Below are 18556 nucleotides of genomic sequence, written 5' to 3' on the forward strand. Positions count from 1 at the left end.
GTCACACTTGCCGGAAGCGGGGTAATTTATTTAATCATTTATTAGTGCAATGTGCGAAAGGAATGAGTGAGAAGGAGAGTGAGAAGCCCTGTTGAATTGTTTCAGTCACTTTAGTGGAAATGTCTCCTGCCTCAGTCTGTTATCAAATAACATCTCTCAGTTAAAATGTCAAAGAAAGGGAAATGAGAGAAACCTGATATCCAAATTCAAACCCATTGAACCACAGAACAGCAAACTAAATACAACCACATCCACAGACAATAATACAGACATGCTTAACCACCTTATATTGACCACTCATTGTTCCTTGACTGACCCCCATTGTTGGTATTAAAAAGCAATAAACCCTGAAGTGTGGTCAGGAGTCCGACACAGCCTATACTCCCATTCGGTCAGCTGAAGGATTTCTCATATAAACTGGCTCCACACTGTATTATAAGCCGTCAGTGCACACAGCGAAAGGCCTGGCCCGCTCAGTCAATAACCTGGATGGAACAAGCTGCCAGCCTAATCCTCAGCGTCTGTTGCTGCTCAGTCAGAGCTGACAAATTCATGGTCCGGATCCAATAAGGAGACTCTTAACGAAAACGATGAGGTCTGGTCAGGGGTGCATCCACACCTGCACTCTCTCCGGAGAGCTCTACCAGGTAGGCTACAGCAGCTGCTCGCCTAGGTTCACGCCAAGTGTTTAGAAGTTGTGACCAGCCTCATTCTGTCAAGACGAGCAAGCATCATCTGAGAAATGTATTTTTTTCTCTTTTTTGTCAGTTTGTGAGAAGATGTTTTTGTTGTAAAGCTAGTCACCCTCAATCTGTCTTCTTTAACTAGCTGTTTGATTTATCGAGCGTGCCGTGCCTTTGGTTTCTCTTAGTAGGCCAACCGGAATCTGTGATGACGAGCAGCGTTTGAAGGGCATTGTGGTTAAAATTATGTTGCACAAGCAAACATGATTTCCTTCTTCTAATCATGTGGGTATGATTACCATTGAACTGGCAGAGAGAATGATTTGAGGCTTTGGTTTGGCACTTGACACATAACTATTAACATACATATTAAAGAGGTTTTAAAGTTTGGAGTTATGATATAAGCAGTGTTGGAAAAAGTATTCAATCGTTTATTAGAGTACAATGCATTACACGTTACATTATTTTTTTGAAAAGTCTTACTAAAGTAAAAGTGCAGGAGGAGTAACAAAAGTACATTTAGGGTGGTGGGTTGACATTGTCAGTCTCGTTTAACAGTCTGATGGCCTTGGGAAAGAAACTCCTCCTCATCATTGGTGGGTAGCTGTTGAAATGCCCCACATTTTATATAATCATCATACAGTATATTTGGCTGTGAAATGTTGACCTGCAAAATAGCTTAAGTCACTATAGAAATCAACTGAATGCAGTGGAATGAAAAGTATGTAGTTCCATAGAATAGAAAATACTCAGGTAAGGCTTTCGACTTCAAATATGCACCGATGTAACTGCCCTCGAGTATTATGTTCTACATTCCAACACAATGTCTCTTTACTCAAATGCTGCGAAGCTTAGAGATTGAAAGAGTGAAAGTCATAATATAAGTAAAAGGTTGTCGAAGTGGAACTTTCAAATCCTTCTTTCGGTAGCCATGGCAACAAATCCTTGAGACAATGGTGTTATTGTGATTAACAACATCAGTGTTTCTTCTGTATTTACCACCAAGGCCTTTTCATTCGTTTGGTTACTGTTCTAACTGTTTTAAAGGAAATCTCATTAAACCTATTGGACCTGATGTTGTCATAGTGTCTTGTGATGATGAATAGCTTGAATTCTTTGTCACAAGCTTGAACTTCCTTTTTTTGTTTTTTTCCCCCCTACAGATGACTGAGGGCAGAGTGTGCCAAGTGCAGCTGCTGGAGGACAGGAAGCTAGAGCTGCTGGTTCAGGTATGAATGCTCCTAACTTAAAATTGGCAATCATCAATATTTTCCATTTAAATAACAATGGCTAAAGTGAGTATGTGTAATGTAAAAAGGAGTTGCTGGTAATTATGGAACCAGAACGGATTCTCACGGGACACCTCCAGTGCCCCCTCAGTAAAATGAGCATCTTTCAGCTCGTGTTTTGGTTCTCTGGCTCCAACTGTACTGTCTCTCTTTTACCGTTATCATAGCGGCAAAGCTGAGCTGCCTAGCACCAAACAGTAGACACACAAAGTAAGCAACAAGCTTGTGAACATATAGTTGAGCGTATGGCAGCTAAAAAGACAGATATTTACCTTACTGTAAGAATTGGTGGTGACCAAACCACATATTTACTCATCAGGTGGCCACAAAACATGATTTATATAATAAATGCTAAGGTTTTTCTGTATCAACTTGACATGAAAATAAGCAACTGTTTTGCTAAGAAGTCCCCCAATATTAAAGATTATACATACGGAAGCAGAGAATGGCGGATTAATTCAAATGTTATTAGGGGAGAAGGGATTATACATTTTATTTTAAACCATGGCCGTTCTCGTTTAACATCTTGTTTCCTCTGCCCCCAAGTTGTCAAACCATCGTGTTAAACAGCAGGAGGACTGCCTTTTAGCACAATGACCTTTAAATCCACGGGTCTGCACTGTTGATGTGTCCACACACACATACACACACACACACACACACACACACACACACACACACACACACACACACACACACACACACACACACACACACACACACACACACACACACTCACTCACACACAAAAAAAACTCATTCCAGTACTGCTGTCCGCTCTATTGTTAAACTTTCGGTCTTACTTCTGTTGGTTGGGAGGGAAACACGCAACAGAACGAATTATTTCCTAGAGTATCCGTGACACATTTAACAAGGTCTTTGAATTATTTTAGGATGAGGGATTTTACCTAATATTGTGATTACAGTGAAATCTTCTTCCACAGCCTAAGCTGCTGTCGTACGAACTCCTCGACTTGGTTTCCTCCCACTTCAACCTCAAAGAGAAGGAATACTTTGGACTGGCATTTTATGATGACAAGTACGTAAATTGTTACGTCTAATTTTCTTCTGTGGACTAAATATGTATAGATGTCCAAACATGTGCGTGCGCGTATGTGTGTGTGTGTGTGTGTGTGTGTTTGGTTGTGTGTGGATGCAGCTTGTGTAGAACCACACAGTTCTCTGACGCTTTAGCCTGTTTGCTTTTGCAGTGGTCGGCGTAAGTGGTTGCAGATGGACCGCAGAGTTCTTGAACATGACTTTTCAAAGAAAGCCGGGCCCATTGCCCTCAACTTCCTGGTCAGGTAATAACTCATTTTTCTGTCATGCAAATCAGTGGCTCTCGGGCACTACTTTGTTGACATGGCTGTCAGATGTCAAGAAAATGTCCAGTTCTGGGATAAAACATACTCACTCTGATTGTTTTTAATATGTATCAATGTTTATATGGATGACTTTAGCACATCATCATAAACCATCACTCACACCTTATCTGACGATTTCTAGCAATAGCATAGTGACAAGTAGTCTGACTTAAATGACCCTAATAACCAATCAATTGCTTTGTATTTTATCTTTCATAGATTTTATGTAGAAAACATAGCACTGCTCAAGGACATCACAACAGTGGAGCTATTCTTCCTGAACGCAAAATCTGCTGTCTACAATGTAAGTGATTTTCTCCTGTTTTATTGGGGTATGGAAGCAACAAAAACATATTTTGCTTGTTGTTTTGTTCCCGGCAGCTCCGTGATGATTCACTGTCTGTGGACCCTTACAGCACCAGAGCTCTGCAGACAGTAGCTGCAGGGCACAGTTTTTCTCACTGTGCTGGCTGGAATGTAAAGTACACCTTCTAAGAAAGTAGAGAGATAACACCTGGGTTCATTTTGAGAATAAGCAAGGCTATTCTAGGGCAAATACAGGGACGAATCTAAGATGGGATGTAGAAAGCTTCCTCCGCACGGACCACATTGTCTGCATCCTGTTTATATTTATCCCCTGCTGATCTATTATGTCTCGCAGGAGATTATAGAAGTGGAGAGCGAGAATGTCTTCAAATTAGCAGCAAACGCTTTGCAGGTTAGTGCTTTTAATAGCATCACATTCATATATTAATTGCTGCATCTAAAATCCTTTTAAAGCATGTAATCTGATAAGCATGTTTTTTTTCTTTTTTTATCTCTAGGAGGCAAAGGGAGACTATACAAGGTAAGTGCATAGCATCAGCTGGGTAATGAGTATTTAACAGCAGCAGGAGAAGTGAATAGTAAGCTTTTAGCGAAGACAGTCAATAGGTAACTTGTTTCTCCGGAGTGCAGACAACAGAAATCAATAGCGGTGTTATGTGAGGCTTCCCACAGACTGCTGAGAAACTTGCACCAGACAACTAATGAATCACACAGGGATGATAGAAGTGTTGCCAAGCAGACACCTTTAACAGAACTGCCACAGTGTAAAAGTACACAAGCAAAAGTCTTACTTAAGTAAAAGAACAAAAGTATTACCATCAACGTGCACTACCGTATTGAAATGTGAAAGGCCATTCCTGTCATATTTTATGACACACTTTATTATCGAATGATATTACTTATGTATGAATATTTATGGAGCATTTTAATTTAGCAGCTATTCAATTGAGGATTGGTATACAGTACAGTATATATTGCTGGGCACTGCAGTAATTCTTACAAATTCATCACATTGTATAAACAAAGTAAAAAGATTCCATAATAACTACTTGAGCAAATGTAGTAAGTTACACTTCACCGGTTATAAAAACTATTTATAATGTCATTAAGTCATTTCAAACTCTTCCTAGAAGATCATTTCCACATAAGCCAACATATATTCAGTTGTGCACTTGAAAACAAGAGCTCAGTAATAAAAACGTGCATAATATGTCTCAAAATGCTCCACTCAACTCCCTAAACCATCATCACAAGTAGCTTTCTTGTTCTGTTTCAGTGACGAAAACACAAGGGCTGACTTGAAGAAACTACCAACTCTTCCCACCAAAGTACTCAAGGAACACCCATCCTTTGCATACTGGTATGCTTACAGGCGTACAGATATTTTCATTTTACAATATATTTAGTCCAATATTATCTATTTTCAGAGTTATTATTTCTATTAACTTTTTACTACATACATCAGTTCAGGGGCTACCTACACATATAGCGTGCAGAATGGCCTACATCTGTTTAAATAGTAACAAGATGTCTTCTTTATGTCACATTGCAGTGAGGATCGAGTAATTGAATATTATAAACAGCTGAAAGGAGTCTCCCGAGGACAGGCCATTGTGCAGTAAGTATTGAAATAAAAGTATATTTGCTGAAGTCGGCTCAATACTACTAACAGGACAATGCATTACATTAAGCCTTGAGTTCATTAATCTTCCTCTCACCTCTATTAGCCCTCCCTTCTCTCTGGCACTGCCTTTCTCATCATCTGATCCAAATCAATAGCTACTCTTCACTTTATTTGTCTCCCCATTAGCTGTACCAGTTGCAGTCCAGCAAATCACAGTGATTCATCGGACATAGATCAAACCCACACTTCTATCTTCTCACATTTCCAAGGCAAACCACATGTGGAGGTTCACAAAGCAGCGGCGTTTGGTTTCAATAACCATTGTTTTTTTGTTCTAGGTATTTGACCTTAATGGAATCATTGCCCACATATGGCGTGCACTATTATGAAGTCAAGGTAGGTCTTCTGCTGTGATTTATTTGAGAGTGACTGACAGCTGTTGCGCCTTTAAATTGTTCCAGCCAACAAGCGGTGTTCTTGCCTTACAGGACAAACAAGGGATCCCGTGGTGGCTTGGAATCAGTTATAAGGGCATTGGACAGTACGACTTGCAGGATAAATTAAAACCCCGAAAGGTAAAAAAAATAAAAATAAAAATCCTGTTGCTGTCTCTGTAATGCACTCGTGCTTTTTCTCTGCTCCACTAATCTGACATGATGGCACAGGGCATGGCCTGGGATCGCTGCAGCTGCACATAGTGTGATATGATTCACCGTACAAAATTCATGCATCATCTGTTTCGCTCCAACAAAAGCCGCAGCAGCAGACGAGGCCAGACTTGAAAAATTGGGGCAAAATCTCATTCAAGAGCGCTATAGCAATTTGGCCTTAATGGGGCTAGTGAGTTTTGTGTTAAGTCCTTGAGAATCATACACTCACACTATACAGTTTGAACCTGCTTTTCTTGTTTGAATGGTTTTGTTTTACCTCGTGAATTGATTGTTGAAAACACCCATGTGAGTGATCAGTCAGCTATGTTCTCCAGTCCGTGTGACTCTACTAGCATGTGTCTGTCTGCGCAGCTGGGTGCACAGACATGCAGTGCCTAGCTGTCATAGAAGAGAGGTGTAAAAGTTCAAAAGACTGCACATGGATTTACTGGCAGCGCGCTCCTGTTCGAGCCTGATTATCATTCCACATGGTGCAATCCATCTTGGCCTGCTGCTGCGTTACTGCCATTGTGCAAGAGTCCGGCCGCCTGGCTGGGTGCAGGCAGCGGTTTGTTTTGGGAGAGGAGAAGAAGAGGGTGTGAGTTGGTGATGTCAATGGGAAAGGGGGCTGGATTCAGGCATTATGATGCGTGTTCATGAGAATACCTGAGGAGACAAGTCAAGAGCTGAAAGGAGAAGGAACAAATGTGTTGCCAGCGAGGATAAAAAAAAAACTAAAATACGGGTCTTGTGAATTATCCATCATAACTTACTGGTGAGACGGGATACTGCACTTCTTTGGTCAACTTTGGAAGTAACACTGCAAGTACGCTGAGCTTTGGTTCTTTAATAAGCTGATTTAAAACTTGATTGATCAATCTTTAAAATGACGTGTTTCTTTTATAGTTAAACTGCGTTGATGTGTGCCTCGTGTTATTCATGTATCAGCATGTGTGATACAAAATACTCCGCAAAGCATCCCCCCCTGTTATTTCGCTTTACAGCTGTCTGTTTAAGATGGTGTCTCAGAGATCTTGTCCAGACACACAGTGAGTCACTGACACAGATAGATTGTTCATACAGTATGAGGCTGTTGTCAGCGAGCAACTGAGTGATATGGGGATATACCGTACATGATGAGCCACGGAAAGTGTAGTGAACTGCGTCTTTGTATAATGTCCCCTCGTGGCATTCTTTTGCTATCAAACACCTGCATTATTGCAGACTTGGCTTGGCATGCCAGGCAGCCCAGACTGTAATGACCGTTCATGTTGCAGTCTGTCTTTTTTAATGACTGTGGTTAAAACAAGCCAGCCAAAACACCTGCACTAGATTTATTTATTTTTTGGGATAGTGTATTTTATTTGAGTTATGGTTTTAGAAAAGACATAGACAATAGACATGCCAGGATGTTTACCAAGACTGGATACATATATAGTGTTCCTTCCTGCCCTTACTCTGCTGCTAACTTCTTTACATTTCAGGTTGTGCGTTAACAGTGCATGATGTACATTTCACTCATCAGACGTTTTATTATTATTTCCCCCCTCAGCTTTACCAGTGGAAGCAGCTGGAAAACTTGTACTTCAGAGAGAAGAAATTTGCCGTAGAAGTGAATGATCCACACAGGTGAGCAGCAAGAGGGAATATCTATGTCAGGCTTTTATGCACAAGTTGATCATTTGGTTTGTTCTTCTTTTATTTGTGTCTCTTCAGCATTTATCTAGAGAGGTCATTCATATGATCTTTTATGGGAATTGTGATAAAAACTCTATCTCAACCCCTGATTGCTTTCCGGTGTGTTTATTGCCACAGGAGAGCAGTAACCACGCGCACCTTCGGACAGAAGGGTCTACTCATCCACACGTGGTATGCCAGCCATTCTTTGATCAAAACCATTTGGGTCATGGCTATTAGCCAGCACCAGTTCTACTTGGACAGAAAACAAAGCAAAGTAAGTGGGATTTATGCATCTCTATTTCTATATTAATTTTAATTTTAAATCACCCATCCACTTATCTTGGGTTTGACATTTTTCTTCCTTCTTTTAGACTAAATTAGCAACAACACGCAGTCTGGAGGAAATTGCCATGGATCTCACAGAACACGGAGGAGCAAAAATAAACAGACTGGGAGACGCAGGCCTGAAGAATAATTTCATTACGGCCAGCAATCAGAGCCTGGTTTCTACAGGTTGGTTAGAATTATTTCAGTTCATGAAGAAAGTTCAACAAAAATCCTTATTTTGAATCATAAGTGTCCCTTACTATGAGTTGGCTCTCTCTGATATTGCATATTGTATGACATGATGTCATGTTTAGATGTTAGGGTGTTGCATTGTTAAATACTCTGAGGGTTGTTTTACACAGGTTCTGCAGACTCTGAAATGAGTGAAGAACAGAAGAAGGAGAAACTCTCCGAGTTGAGAAAAAAGGAGCAGGAGATCCAAGATATTTTGGCCAAGAAAACAAAAGAACTCAAGAAGATTTGCCTGAGAGAGGCGGTGAGTACTTCTGCACTGGTACTGGTATTTTGCAGCCACGTTCAGTCGGATGCACCGCCATTATTACAACATGTTGCTGAGCAGCAGGTAGATTGAGGGTTTCTGTTGTTATGTTAACTACATCTAAGTGTCTATGGGACTTTTGTGTGTATGTTTTTTTAGGAGATTACTGGCAAGCTTCCAAAAGAGTATCCCCTCATCTCAGGTGAAAGACCACCGCAGATCAGACGGCGAGTTGGCACTGCTTTCAAATTGGATGACCTTTTCCCCTACAATGAGGTCTGTATTCAACGGGTGCAGTGTAGTGAAACGCACAAGCATGTTTTCCTCTGCTGATCATAAATTACATGCAACAGCAAACGAGACCATCAGTGCAAAGAATGCTATTTTTATATAGTTTTTCTTAATGCCTTTGTCATGGGTACGTTCACCAAGGAACAACATCTGGGGTAGTAAAATCCTTACGCTTTTGTCCAAAGGGTGCAAGAATTAACAACAACTGAAAGTTCCTCAGAGCACCTTTAGGTTAATATATTTTTATTTTGAGCTTAAAGGCAACACTTGTGGGCACTGTAATTTATTCTTTATACATTGTTCAGCTGAAAATGGACCCCAATAAATATGTTTGCCAAAGAGTGCAACGCCCAGCTGTTATATGAAATTATCTTTTCTCTTTTAAAATAGCCAGCCTTACCCTTTACAATATTTAAGGTACTTACAGCCTATTTAATAATGTCATCAATAATGACTACTTGACATGAACACTTAATCAGATTTACGCTTTAACACAGTTTAAATGAATTGGGCAAACAGGTTACCGGTGACTGTTGTGACTTATTGTCATCTGTGGGTATTTGCTGCTTGTGATTAATGCAGGATCCTTTCCTGAGGAACCTGGAGAGCCGGTTCGCCCTGCAGCAAAAGATTGTGGAGGCGGCCAAGAAGCTTGCCAACGAGCCAGAACTGTGCAAAACAGTCAAGAAGAAGAGGAGGAGGAACTGTTTGGATGCCATGCACAAACTACAGCTGATAGAGGATGAGATGAACCAGTACAGAATCAAGAAGGGGAAAAAGCCAACGCAGCGGGCCTCAGTGATCATTGCAGGTACTGTATGGTGCAGTTGGATCTATGTTTCAGGATGATCATTTAGCCGTATGCACTCTAAACATGGAGTTATTGCCTCTTTTTTTCTCCAGATGAACTCATTCGTTCAGACTGTTCCTCTCTGGCTAGTCTCCCACTGGATGATGGTGAGTATAGACACACATTCTGGTGCATTCAAAAACATTGACATGACATGTTATTAATCATTATTGTGACTATTTGTTTCCAGATGAGTCAGACAGAGGCAATCAGAGGCCGCGCTCGCGGTCAGTCCAAGGTTCCCCTCAGCTCAGTCCCATGCGATCACTGGGAACAGAATATGACGTGGAAAGACAAGGATCTCCGAATCACCACCACAAGAACCACAACAGGTGGGGAAGTCCATTTCCTGCTCCATGTTTCCGTCCCCGTGTGAAATGTAACTTGTTTCACAACATTTTATTGAACAGCTGGATTGTTCCTGGAATGAACCAGTGATATCAAGTGCAGGGACTGTCTATAATATTTTGTGTGTCATGTTTGCAGCCTCAATCCCTTCCACTCACCTCCCCCCTCTTTTTTTCTTCTTTTTTGTTTCCTTCCCTAATAAAACACCCTACTAGATACTACAGGAATCCAACAGGAGTCTCCTCAACCCACAGTAGTCCCTGTAAAACCCTTCCTAGACCTCCTAAAGATCCACGCAGCATGCCTCCCACCCCGGTTATGACCCGCAATGCCTACAGCAGCAGCCAGCTCAGGTGTGAACTGTGCTCCCCTGCACTGAAAACCCCTATATCTTTCCTTTTTCCTTAACAATATCTTCCTATAACAAAACAATCCCTGCTTTATTTAACCTAACCTCCCTTCCCCAACCTTTAAAGGTGCACTATGTAACTTTGGGTGTGTCAGAGAAGTGAACCTTTTCTAAGGTATATTCTCACAACTTAATAAAGAAGCTTGTCTTACAGGAAAATTGGATCCCTGGAACACTGTTCAAAGTTAGAAAGCTACCTTAAAAGTTACCAGGGCGAACACATTGCAGTCATTACGTTTGGTTTCAGGTACCTCAAAATAAATGAGTTTGAATTTACAGTGATAGTTTTATTCAACAGTAATAAATACACGTAGAGAAATTATGTTTTGTAAACTAATTGCAGTCTCTGCAAATGTAAACAAATCCCCCTCCCCTGAAACTGCATAGTGCACCTTTCACCAAAGCTCTCCTAAAAATCCCTGATCTTCATTTTACCTACTAAATCCGGGGAAATGATACCATTACTGACTGTGTCCCCTTCTCCAGGTCTGAGGGCTCTCCTCATCACTTCAGGCATCGCAGTGGGAGTCTGGAGTCACAGCCCCGGATCAGTAAGAACAATGACTCAGAGAAAGCCGTCTTTATGTTGTCACCGGCCCACCGCAGCAACAGCACAGAGGTGTTGGAGGATTGCTCGTCCTACACCAGCCAGTCCAGTCTGGACTACTGCGGGGCGCCCCACTCCCACTACAGTACACTGGACTCCCGGACCTCAAACATGCATCGTCTCCACAGGAAGGTGGAAGTGTATGGAAACACGGGGAGTATGCCCAACTTGGTCCAGCACCACTCTGGTAGCAGTTATTCATGCGACACCTCGTCCCACTATGCACCCAGTGCCTACTATGTGGCCGGCTACCCCTGCCCGGACATGGAGCCTTACGCTAACGGTGCCTACGTGTATGAGAATGAAGTAGAGGGCCACTACAACGTCAACCCTTCCTACCAAATAAATGGTTACGGACACGACAGATTCAGGCATTACAGCAGCGACCGGGCAGACGCTCTTTCCCAGAATCCCTACGCGACAGTGAGGCCGCCACGGAACAGGGAGGGGCCGAGGAACGAGCTGCTGGCCAAGAACATGCATAAGGCCATGGTGGCAGAGCATCTGAAAGGCTGGTACCACCGGAGCAAGAGCCCCGTGGTGCCAGGGAGGGGGATGCTGGCTGGATACGACTTTGACAACGGCTCTCAGCTCAGCCTGGGCTACCAGACCATGCCGGCAGCCTTCAGCCACTCAAGCAGAACCACCTCCTTTTCATCAGGTGAGAGGATGTCCTCGGGCAGTATTTAAAAAAGTCCAATGAATTGGGGTAGGAAGGAAATTTATGCAGAACATATAGTTTAATAAAGTCTGTTTTTGTCTTCCCACAAGGGAATTCCTCCACCATTCCTTAAATAATTGCTAACCGACGCAACCCAATTTTATCATTATTCTTCAGAGGAGAGATGCCCTTTTTGTGTCCAAAGCTTTACAAGGCTGCCAAGAATGCAGGTCTTAGCCTTTGTATTTGCCTCTTTTGTGTTACTGTGACATTTAAACAGTCAGAAAGTCAGTCACTGTAGTAACAGAGCAAAGCATTTTTGTTTTGTGAAAGTTAAATAATTGGCAGTTTAAAAAAATAATTCTAAAGGAATTTTCACAGCCAACAATGATTATTCTAACCGTTTGGATTTAAGTCCACTGCACTTTTAAAAAGTAAAAATGTTTTGATTTTGGTTGTGACACTGTTACCAAAAACAGGAGGTTGGAAATATTTTCTAATTTTGGACGACACAAGAAAAATTGTATGAAAAATTATTTTAGTTCACATTATACAAATTCAGCAAGGACATATGTTATTTCTGTCTATCATTATGTTTTGAGTTGCAACTTAGATAAAGGATACATGCGATGCACAAACTGGTAGTTGCAATGGTAGTAGTGGTATTAAAATGTAAAATGAATTTTAAATAAATTATTCATAGAAAAAAACAAATTAAAGTCTTCCAAGTTTGTAGCTCTATAACCAAAAATTGTGAAGTTTCCATGTAAAGTAGAAGTAACAGTACCATTACTTATTGCCATATCATGTTACAGATTTTGTAATAGTGACTTTAAGCCAACAGTGTTTTCAGCAACAACAAATACTCCTGAGTCACATTACAACATAAGCTGAGTGTTTTGGCTTTCGTCTTGTTTGCAGTGTCCTCAGTGGAAAGCACAGGTAACTGGCGCAACCAACTGGCAGTCGGCCTGACGGAGTACGATTCACCCGACACACCTCAGTACTCACACCCTGGAGCACCTGCCTCTTCGTACAACCGCAGTCCCTCACACAACAGGTGAGCCCTGAAGTTTAGTTAATCTCCATATTGAGCTGTGGATGCAATAGGAAGTGAGCCAATCACAGACAATCGGGGGTTGTTCTTTCTATTTAAATGATTAGTTTGCTTTTTAGATAAAATGCTGGTTGCTATCTTAAGGTTTCAACAATTAGCATGTACGTATATAGCCTCTGTTTCGGTCTCTGGATAAATCATTGCATTGTATTTATCTATCTATTTATACTGGATTCCGCTTTTGCGACCTGGAACTAGTTTTTTTGTAACCATGAGGACTTTCTCTCTTTCTTCCTGCCTTTCCTCCTTCCTGTCTTGGACTTATGATCAATGCTCATGTGTGCAGATGTTCTCCAGAAAACAAAGTGTCTGACACAATGCCTAAAAAATCTGAGTCAGTTCAGGTGATTGGCTCTGAGGCCAATAGTACAGATGAACCATCAGACAACCATTCTAGCACTTAAGGGTGAGACCACAGCGGGCTTTTCTGTGTCGTGCTGGCAGTCATCTCCATTTTTGACATCCCATCTCCATTTGTGTGTTACTCCTGTATTGCTTATTTGATCAATCCAACACTTTTTTTAACTTCAGGCACAGTTTTCTGTTTGCACAAAATTGTCATTTATTTACATTATTATTTTGAACCCGACATACAACCGTCATTTTTTAAATTGTGAATACGAAAATGATTTCAAACATGATTTTATAGTTAATTTTTAAGACTAAAAACGTACTGCCAGTCCACTGGCTCTGTAAGGCTGTACTGTGCAAGCAGGGTTTTGAGACAAATTCTAACGTTGAAAATGTTACCATGGTGATGTTTTGCAGGTATAGTGTGTACCTGTTGCTTAGCATGATTACAATTGCTTAGTAGCAATAATCTCAAAGTAAAGCTTAAGCTGATCGGAGTTTCATTTTGCAAATATTTGGCCATAAAGAAAAGTATTGACCTGACCTAGTTGCAAGATAAAATGTAAAAAATCGCCATTTTATTTATAACCATCTAATAGTTGTCAAAACTCTTCAAACTATGAACTGAAAATTTGGATTTGTGGCTTTAAAGGAAGGCCAGGGGAGAACTAAAGACAGAAGAGGTCATCCCCCAAGGACAATGAATAACATGTGAACACTGAAAGGATTGCCTTCAAATGCATCTATCCTGCATTTGAGATAATTCAGTCTGGACTAAAGTGGTGGACCTACCTTGTGACATTGCATAAACATAGTTTGGCTAGAGTAGAAAGTTTCCATTTTCTCCATGAAGCCGATATCATGTTTGCCTTCACAAATTAACGTGGACTTTTTGGTTTACTGCATTCTCATGTCCATTCCTTATTTATTTTTCACAAGGTTCAGTCACGTGTTCTCAAACAATTAAAGTAGATTTGACATATTCTTTTGTCACTGCCTTCACAGATATTACCTGAATGGAGGCTACACGAGCATCCGCTGAAGAGTAACACACCCAACTTTGGCACAATTAAAGCCATGGTCAGCAGCACATGAAGGGGATGAAGTTGAAACACAGGCTGTACACAGACTTTTTAGCTGCCATAACAGTGACTTGTGTGTTTCGGACTTTGCAGTCTTATGTGTACACTGTCCTCATCCTCTGAACACAGTGATGACACTCTTGAATGACTTTTCCATGTGCCTTGGATTGGATTAATTGTACAGGCAAATGAGAATGTGTCAAGACATTTTGAGATGACGCACAACCACACTGGATTCAAAACCCTATCGTGTTTTAAAGATGAAAAAAGAGGCAACAAGGTGTGTTTTTAGCTACTGCCTTATACAAAACAGTAGGTTATAGAATAAAAACGACTTTCAAAACTTTCATCTCTGTAAAGTTTGATCAAAAAATAGTCTTAAATATGATGACATCCAAATTGAAAATGAACCTTGAACATGTTCACATGTTAACTGAACTGATCATTCATTAGAGCAGATTGTGTATTCGTTGAAGTTCCCTTTCTTCCTTTCTTTAAACTTTGATTCAGAACGTATCATGTCAATATTGTTTATAGATCCATTTGTCTTTATTGGTGCTGTATTGTGTTTTAAAATGCATGGTGAGAATATTGCTTTTTTTGATAAGAACTTCTTTTTTATATTAACAGAAGACCACTGCCGTAAAAAAGAAAAACATATTCATGCCTCCATGTTTGTTTTTTCCCCACACATTTGTACAGTATAGTGTGTAGTTATATGTTGTTAGATGTTGTCATAGAGTATTTTCCACTGGGAACAAGGATGTGAATAAATACGTGTGACACATAGACGCCTGTTGTCACTTTCTTCAAGAGAGCTTGTGTGACTGGTAAACAACCGTTTCAGGTTCCGTTATTGAGTAAATAAGTTGGTAAAAACTGTTGATGACATAATCGACACCACTATCATATCCTTAAATATGATGCCACAGCAAACAGCTGATTAGCTTAGCTTAGCATGACAATTTGAGAAAAGGGAAGCATCTTGCCTGGATTTGTCCAACAGTATAAGCAAGTGAGTGTAGGCTATTTCCCAAAATGTGTTTTACTCAAAGTTTTTATTTATTAATTGATAAATAAATAATGATTTTGAGCGGTGCAAATAATTTCCTTCTTGCTACATCAGAGGGTCCTTTGAGTGATGATAAAAAAGCCTTCCTTCTCCTATGCTAAAGAAAAATTACCCATTATTTAGTTTTCGTAGTCGTCTTCTTGTAAGTTCTGGGACACAAGGAGCTCAGTGTGCCATAGAGACTATACCCCTCAAACCCCCACCCATCATACCCCCTACCAGCCCACCAGTGAAAACGGTTCACCTGCCACTGTCACTCCTACACTATCCTGTGCCTGAAGCAACTGTCGTCCCAAAAGATCCTGATGGCCATGCCAGCTGGGAGCAGGGGGCTGAAAGGAGAATGTTAGCATGTCTTTCCTCTGCTTGCACCTAAAATATCTTCCATGCAGTTCACAGGGTTTAAATTTAGACTTCACATGAGGCAGGAACAAACGGTTTGTAGCTGAAGTCAAAGTCAGAGGCGTCCCAGTTTGCTCTGCACTGAGTCACAGATTGGACAGCGATTATTATACACCTTTTGATATTAATAAGAAGAAAGAAGCTAAGGGGCGCAAAAATGTCAAACGGTAGAGACCTAGAGGATCTCAATGAAGAGGACATCGATGAAGATGAAATCCTTGCCATGCTTTCACCCGAGGAGCTTAAGGAGCTCCAGAGTGAAATGGACGTTATTATTTCCCCGGATGAGAGAGTACCGGTCGGGCAGAGACAGAAGGACCAGACGGAGAAGGTTCCGACGGGGAATTTCGACCACAGATCCCTGGTTGATTACCTCTACTGGGAGAAGGAGTCCAAACGAATGGTCGAGGAAGAAAGAGTCCCTGCTACTCTGCTGCCCAGTGAGGTAAGACTTCAAACTCAGAAGAGTTCATGTACAGATCTGTTTGGTTTGGAATATTTAGTTTCTTTAGAAACGATGAAATGTGTCAGGCAGAATAAAAATAGATAAAATAATGTTCTGATGAGTAGAATTCTAACCTCAGCTTGATTTGTTGTGTTCATCAGAAAACGCTGAGGGACGAGGCTGAAAAGAAAGAAAAAGAAGAAAAAACAAAAGCTGAGGAATACGAAGTGATAGAGGAAGTTATTGAGGAAGAATCCGTAGACTGTGTCGACGGAGAGGAAATTATAGAGGAAATCATTGAGGAAATTGTTGAAGAAGTTGATGAAGAGAGTGATAAAAAGGACAAAGTGGTGGATGTAAAAGATGAGAAAGAAGTGAAGTCACCAGTGGCCGCAGACAAACGTGAAAATATAGACAAAAATGTGGATCCTCCAGACAACAACACAGAAAAAGTACCAGAAAACAAAGCAGATGAGGATAAACCTTTTCCAGACACAAAAGAAAAGAGTGAGAATTTAGACACAGAATGCAGAACATCACAAGTTGAAGAGAAAGAGGAAATTAAAACTACAGACTCTTTGCTTCCCAAAGAAGCTCCAGAGGAGCCCCAGATAGATGATACCTATGTGCCCCCGCCGAGAGAAAAGATAAAGATTAACAAATTAAATCTTCCAAAGCTGGCATTCAATAATATAAAAATGACATCAAGGCCCTCTGGAAATGAGACCAACTTGGAGTCGACTCTTGACAAAATGCGCAACAACAACCCCTCTGTCACCGAGGTCAACCTCAACAACATTGAAAACATTCCCAAAGAGATGCTCCTGGACTACGTCAATGCCTTGAAGAAGAACAGGCACGTGAAAACCTTCAGTATAGCCAACACCGGCGTCGATGAAAACACCGCTTTCAGCATCGCCAACATGTTACGAGAGAATCGCAGCATTACGACTTTGAACATTGAGTCCAACTTCGTCACGGGAAAGGGCATCGTAGCCATCATCCGCTGCCTCCAATTCAACGAGACTCTCATCGAGCTGCGCTTCCACAACCAGAGGCACATGCTGGGTCACCACTCGGAGATGGAGATCTCACGCCTGCTCAAGGCCAACAACACCCTGCTGAAGATGGGCTATCAATTTGAGCTGCCGGGGCCCCGGATGGTGGTGACCAACATCTTAACCAGGAACCAGGACCGCCAGAGACAGCTGAGGAAGGACGAGCAGAAGCAGCAGCAGGTGAAGGAGGAGAGGGAGATGATGCAGCAGTACGAGACCAGCCTGAACCTTCCTCCTGGTCTACTGCAGATGCTGGGTTTCATACCTCCTATAGAATTCCTTCAGGAGCACGGGCTGGTCCCTCCCTCGACAGACTTGAGCACAGCGCTCCAAACACACAACCAGACGGATCATCAGACACAGCCTCAGAAGCAGGTCAGATTCAAAAACAACACTCCCAAACAACAACAACAACAACAACAAAGTGAGGAACCAGAACCATCACCATCAGCAAACCCATTAAGGGACGTCCAGCTGAAGAGGACCCCCAAGAAACGCGACCCTTTCCTGGACCTGAACCCGAGGGATAACAGCAGACCAGATAGAGCAAGTTTCCAACTGAGGAAGACTCCCAAAGTGCAAGATGTAGGCAGAGGAGGGGTGATCGACGAAAGACCCAACCTGACTGCAGTGATTAAGACTTTGAAGCCCGTCCCTCGCAGACGACAGCCGCCAAAGGTCGATTCCACACCCCGTGATCAGCTCCTAAGTGAGATCAAAACTAGCAATGTGGCCTATCTCAAAGCTGTGAGTATCAACAAATTAGAACAGTCATTCAGGTTGGGACCATGTGTCCAGGAGTGCTCATAACATTTCACATTTGATTTTTATAATTGATAAAAAGATGCATCGTATGTTATGTAATGATCTTACTTACTTATATATATAAGTGTCTCAGAATGATTATGTTATCTATAATGGTTTTACATCAGGTATAGTGTCCTTGAAATCAAATTAATCTTTTTATGCTTTCCCTTGTCGCTGCTTGCAGGTGCCGCTCCCTAAATGCCTGGAATCAAGCGAAACAAGTCTCCTCTGAGGCCACAACTTTTAAGCTCTTTGTTTTCTTTACCACACTGTATATTTTATTACATATATGTGGTATTAGTCACTCTAAAATGATTCAACAAACTTTGCAAATGAGAGTGAACTTTACTTTCATTACACATAGAAAATGTTAGCTGGTTGTTGTTCCACTGTTTTGCTGTCATGTCAAAAAAATGCTGTTGTCTTTAGAAAATCATGACAATAAAGGTCTAAAAATAAAAAAAATTAAACACCCAAATTATGTTAATTTGACCTCTTCCATCACTTGTTATCTCTTATACACAGAGCACGGTGGAAGCATTGTTTTACTATCGTCCATATACATAGTTAGAGTAGGTTTGTTTAATTAAATATAAGATTATTTTTATTTGTT

At 41.2% G+C, this 18556-nt stretch overlaps 2 protein-coding genes across 2 annotated transcripts; both read left to right on the plus strand.

Annotated features, from left to right (window-relative positions):
* Positions 1 to 1846: 1846 nt before the first annotated feature.
* Positions 1847 to 14948, plus strand: frmd4bb (FERM domain containing 4Bb; the record flags this gene model as incomplete). Its single annotated transcript, XM_080030508.1, has 22 exons — positions 1847 to 1912; positions 2917 to 3011; positions 3184 to 3276; positions 3556 to 3640; positions 3998 to 4054; positions 4161 to 4183; positions 4940 to 5023; positions 5216 to 5281; positions 5626 to 5683; positions 5776 to 5862; positions 7490 to 7566; positions 7753 to 7891; positions 7989 to 8130; positions 8307 to 8440; positions 8603 to 8719; positions 9317 to 9545; positions 9638 to 9691; positions 9775 to 9916; positions 10148 to 10285; positions 10828 to 11609; positions 12531 to 12669; positions 14083 to 14948. The coding sequence occupies 22 exons, from the start codon at positions 1847 to 1849 to the stop codon at positions 14117 to 14119; spliced, it is 2844 nt and encodes a 947-aa protein (XP_079886634.1). The 3' UTR covers positions 14120 to 14948.
* An 842-nt stretch (positions 14949 to 15790) lies between these two features.
* lmod3 (leiomodin 3 (fetal)) lies at positions 15791 to 18385 on the plus strand (the record flags this gene model as incomplete). Its single annotated transcript, XM_080031435.1, has 3 exons — positions 15791 to 16078; positions 16240 to 17883; positions 18128 to 18385. The coding sequence occupies 3 exons, from the start codon at positions 15791 to 15793 to the stop codon at positions 18173 to 18175; spliced, it is 1980 nt and encodes a 659-aa protein (XP_079887561.1). The 3' UTR covers positions 18176 to 18385.
* Positions 18386 to 18556: the final 171 nt, after the last annotated feature.

The sequence above is a fragment of the Ammodytes marinus genome (genome assembly GCF_949987685.1).
Source record: "Ammodytes marinus genome assembly, chromosome: 7".
Taxonomy (NCBI): Eukaryota; Metazoa; Chordata; class Actinopteri; order Uranoscopiformes; family Ammodytidae; genus Ammodytes; species Ammodytes marinus.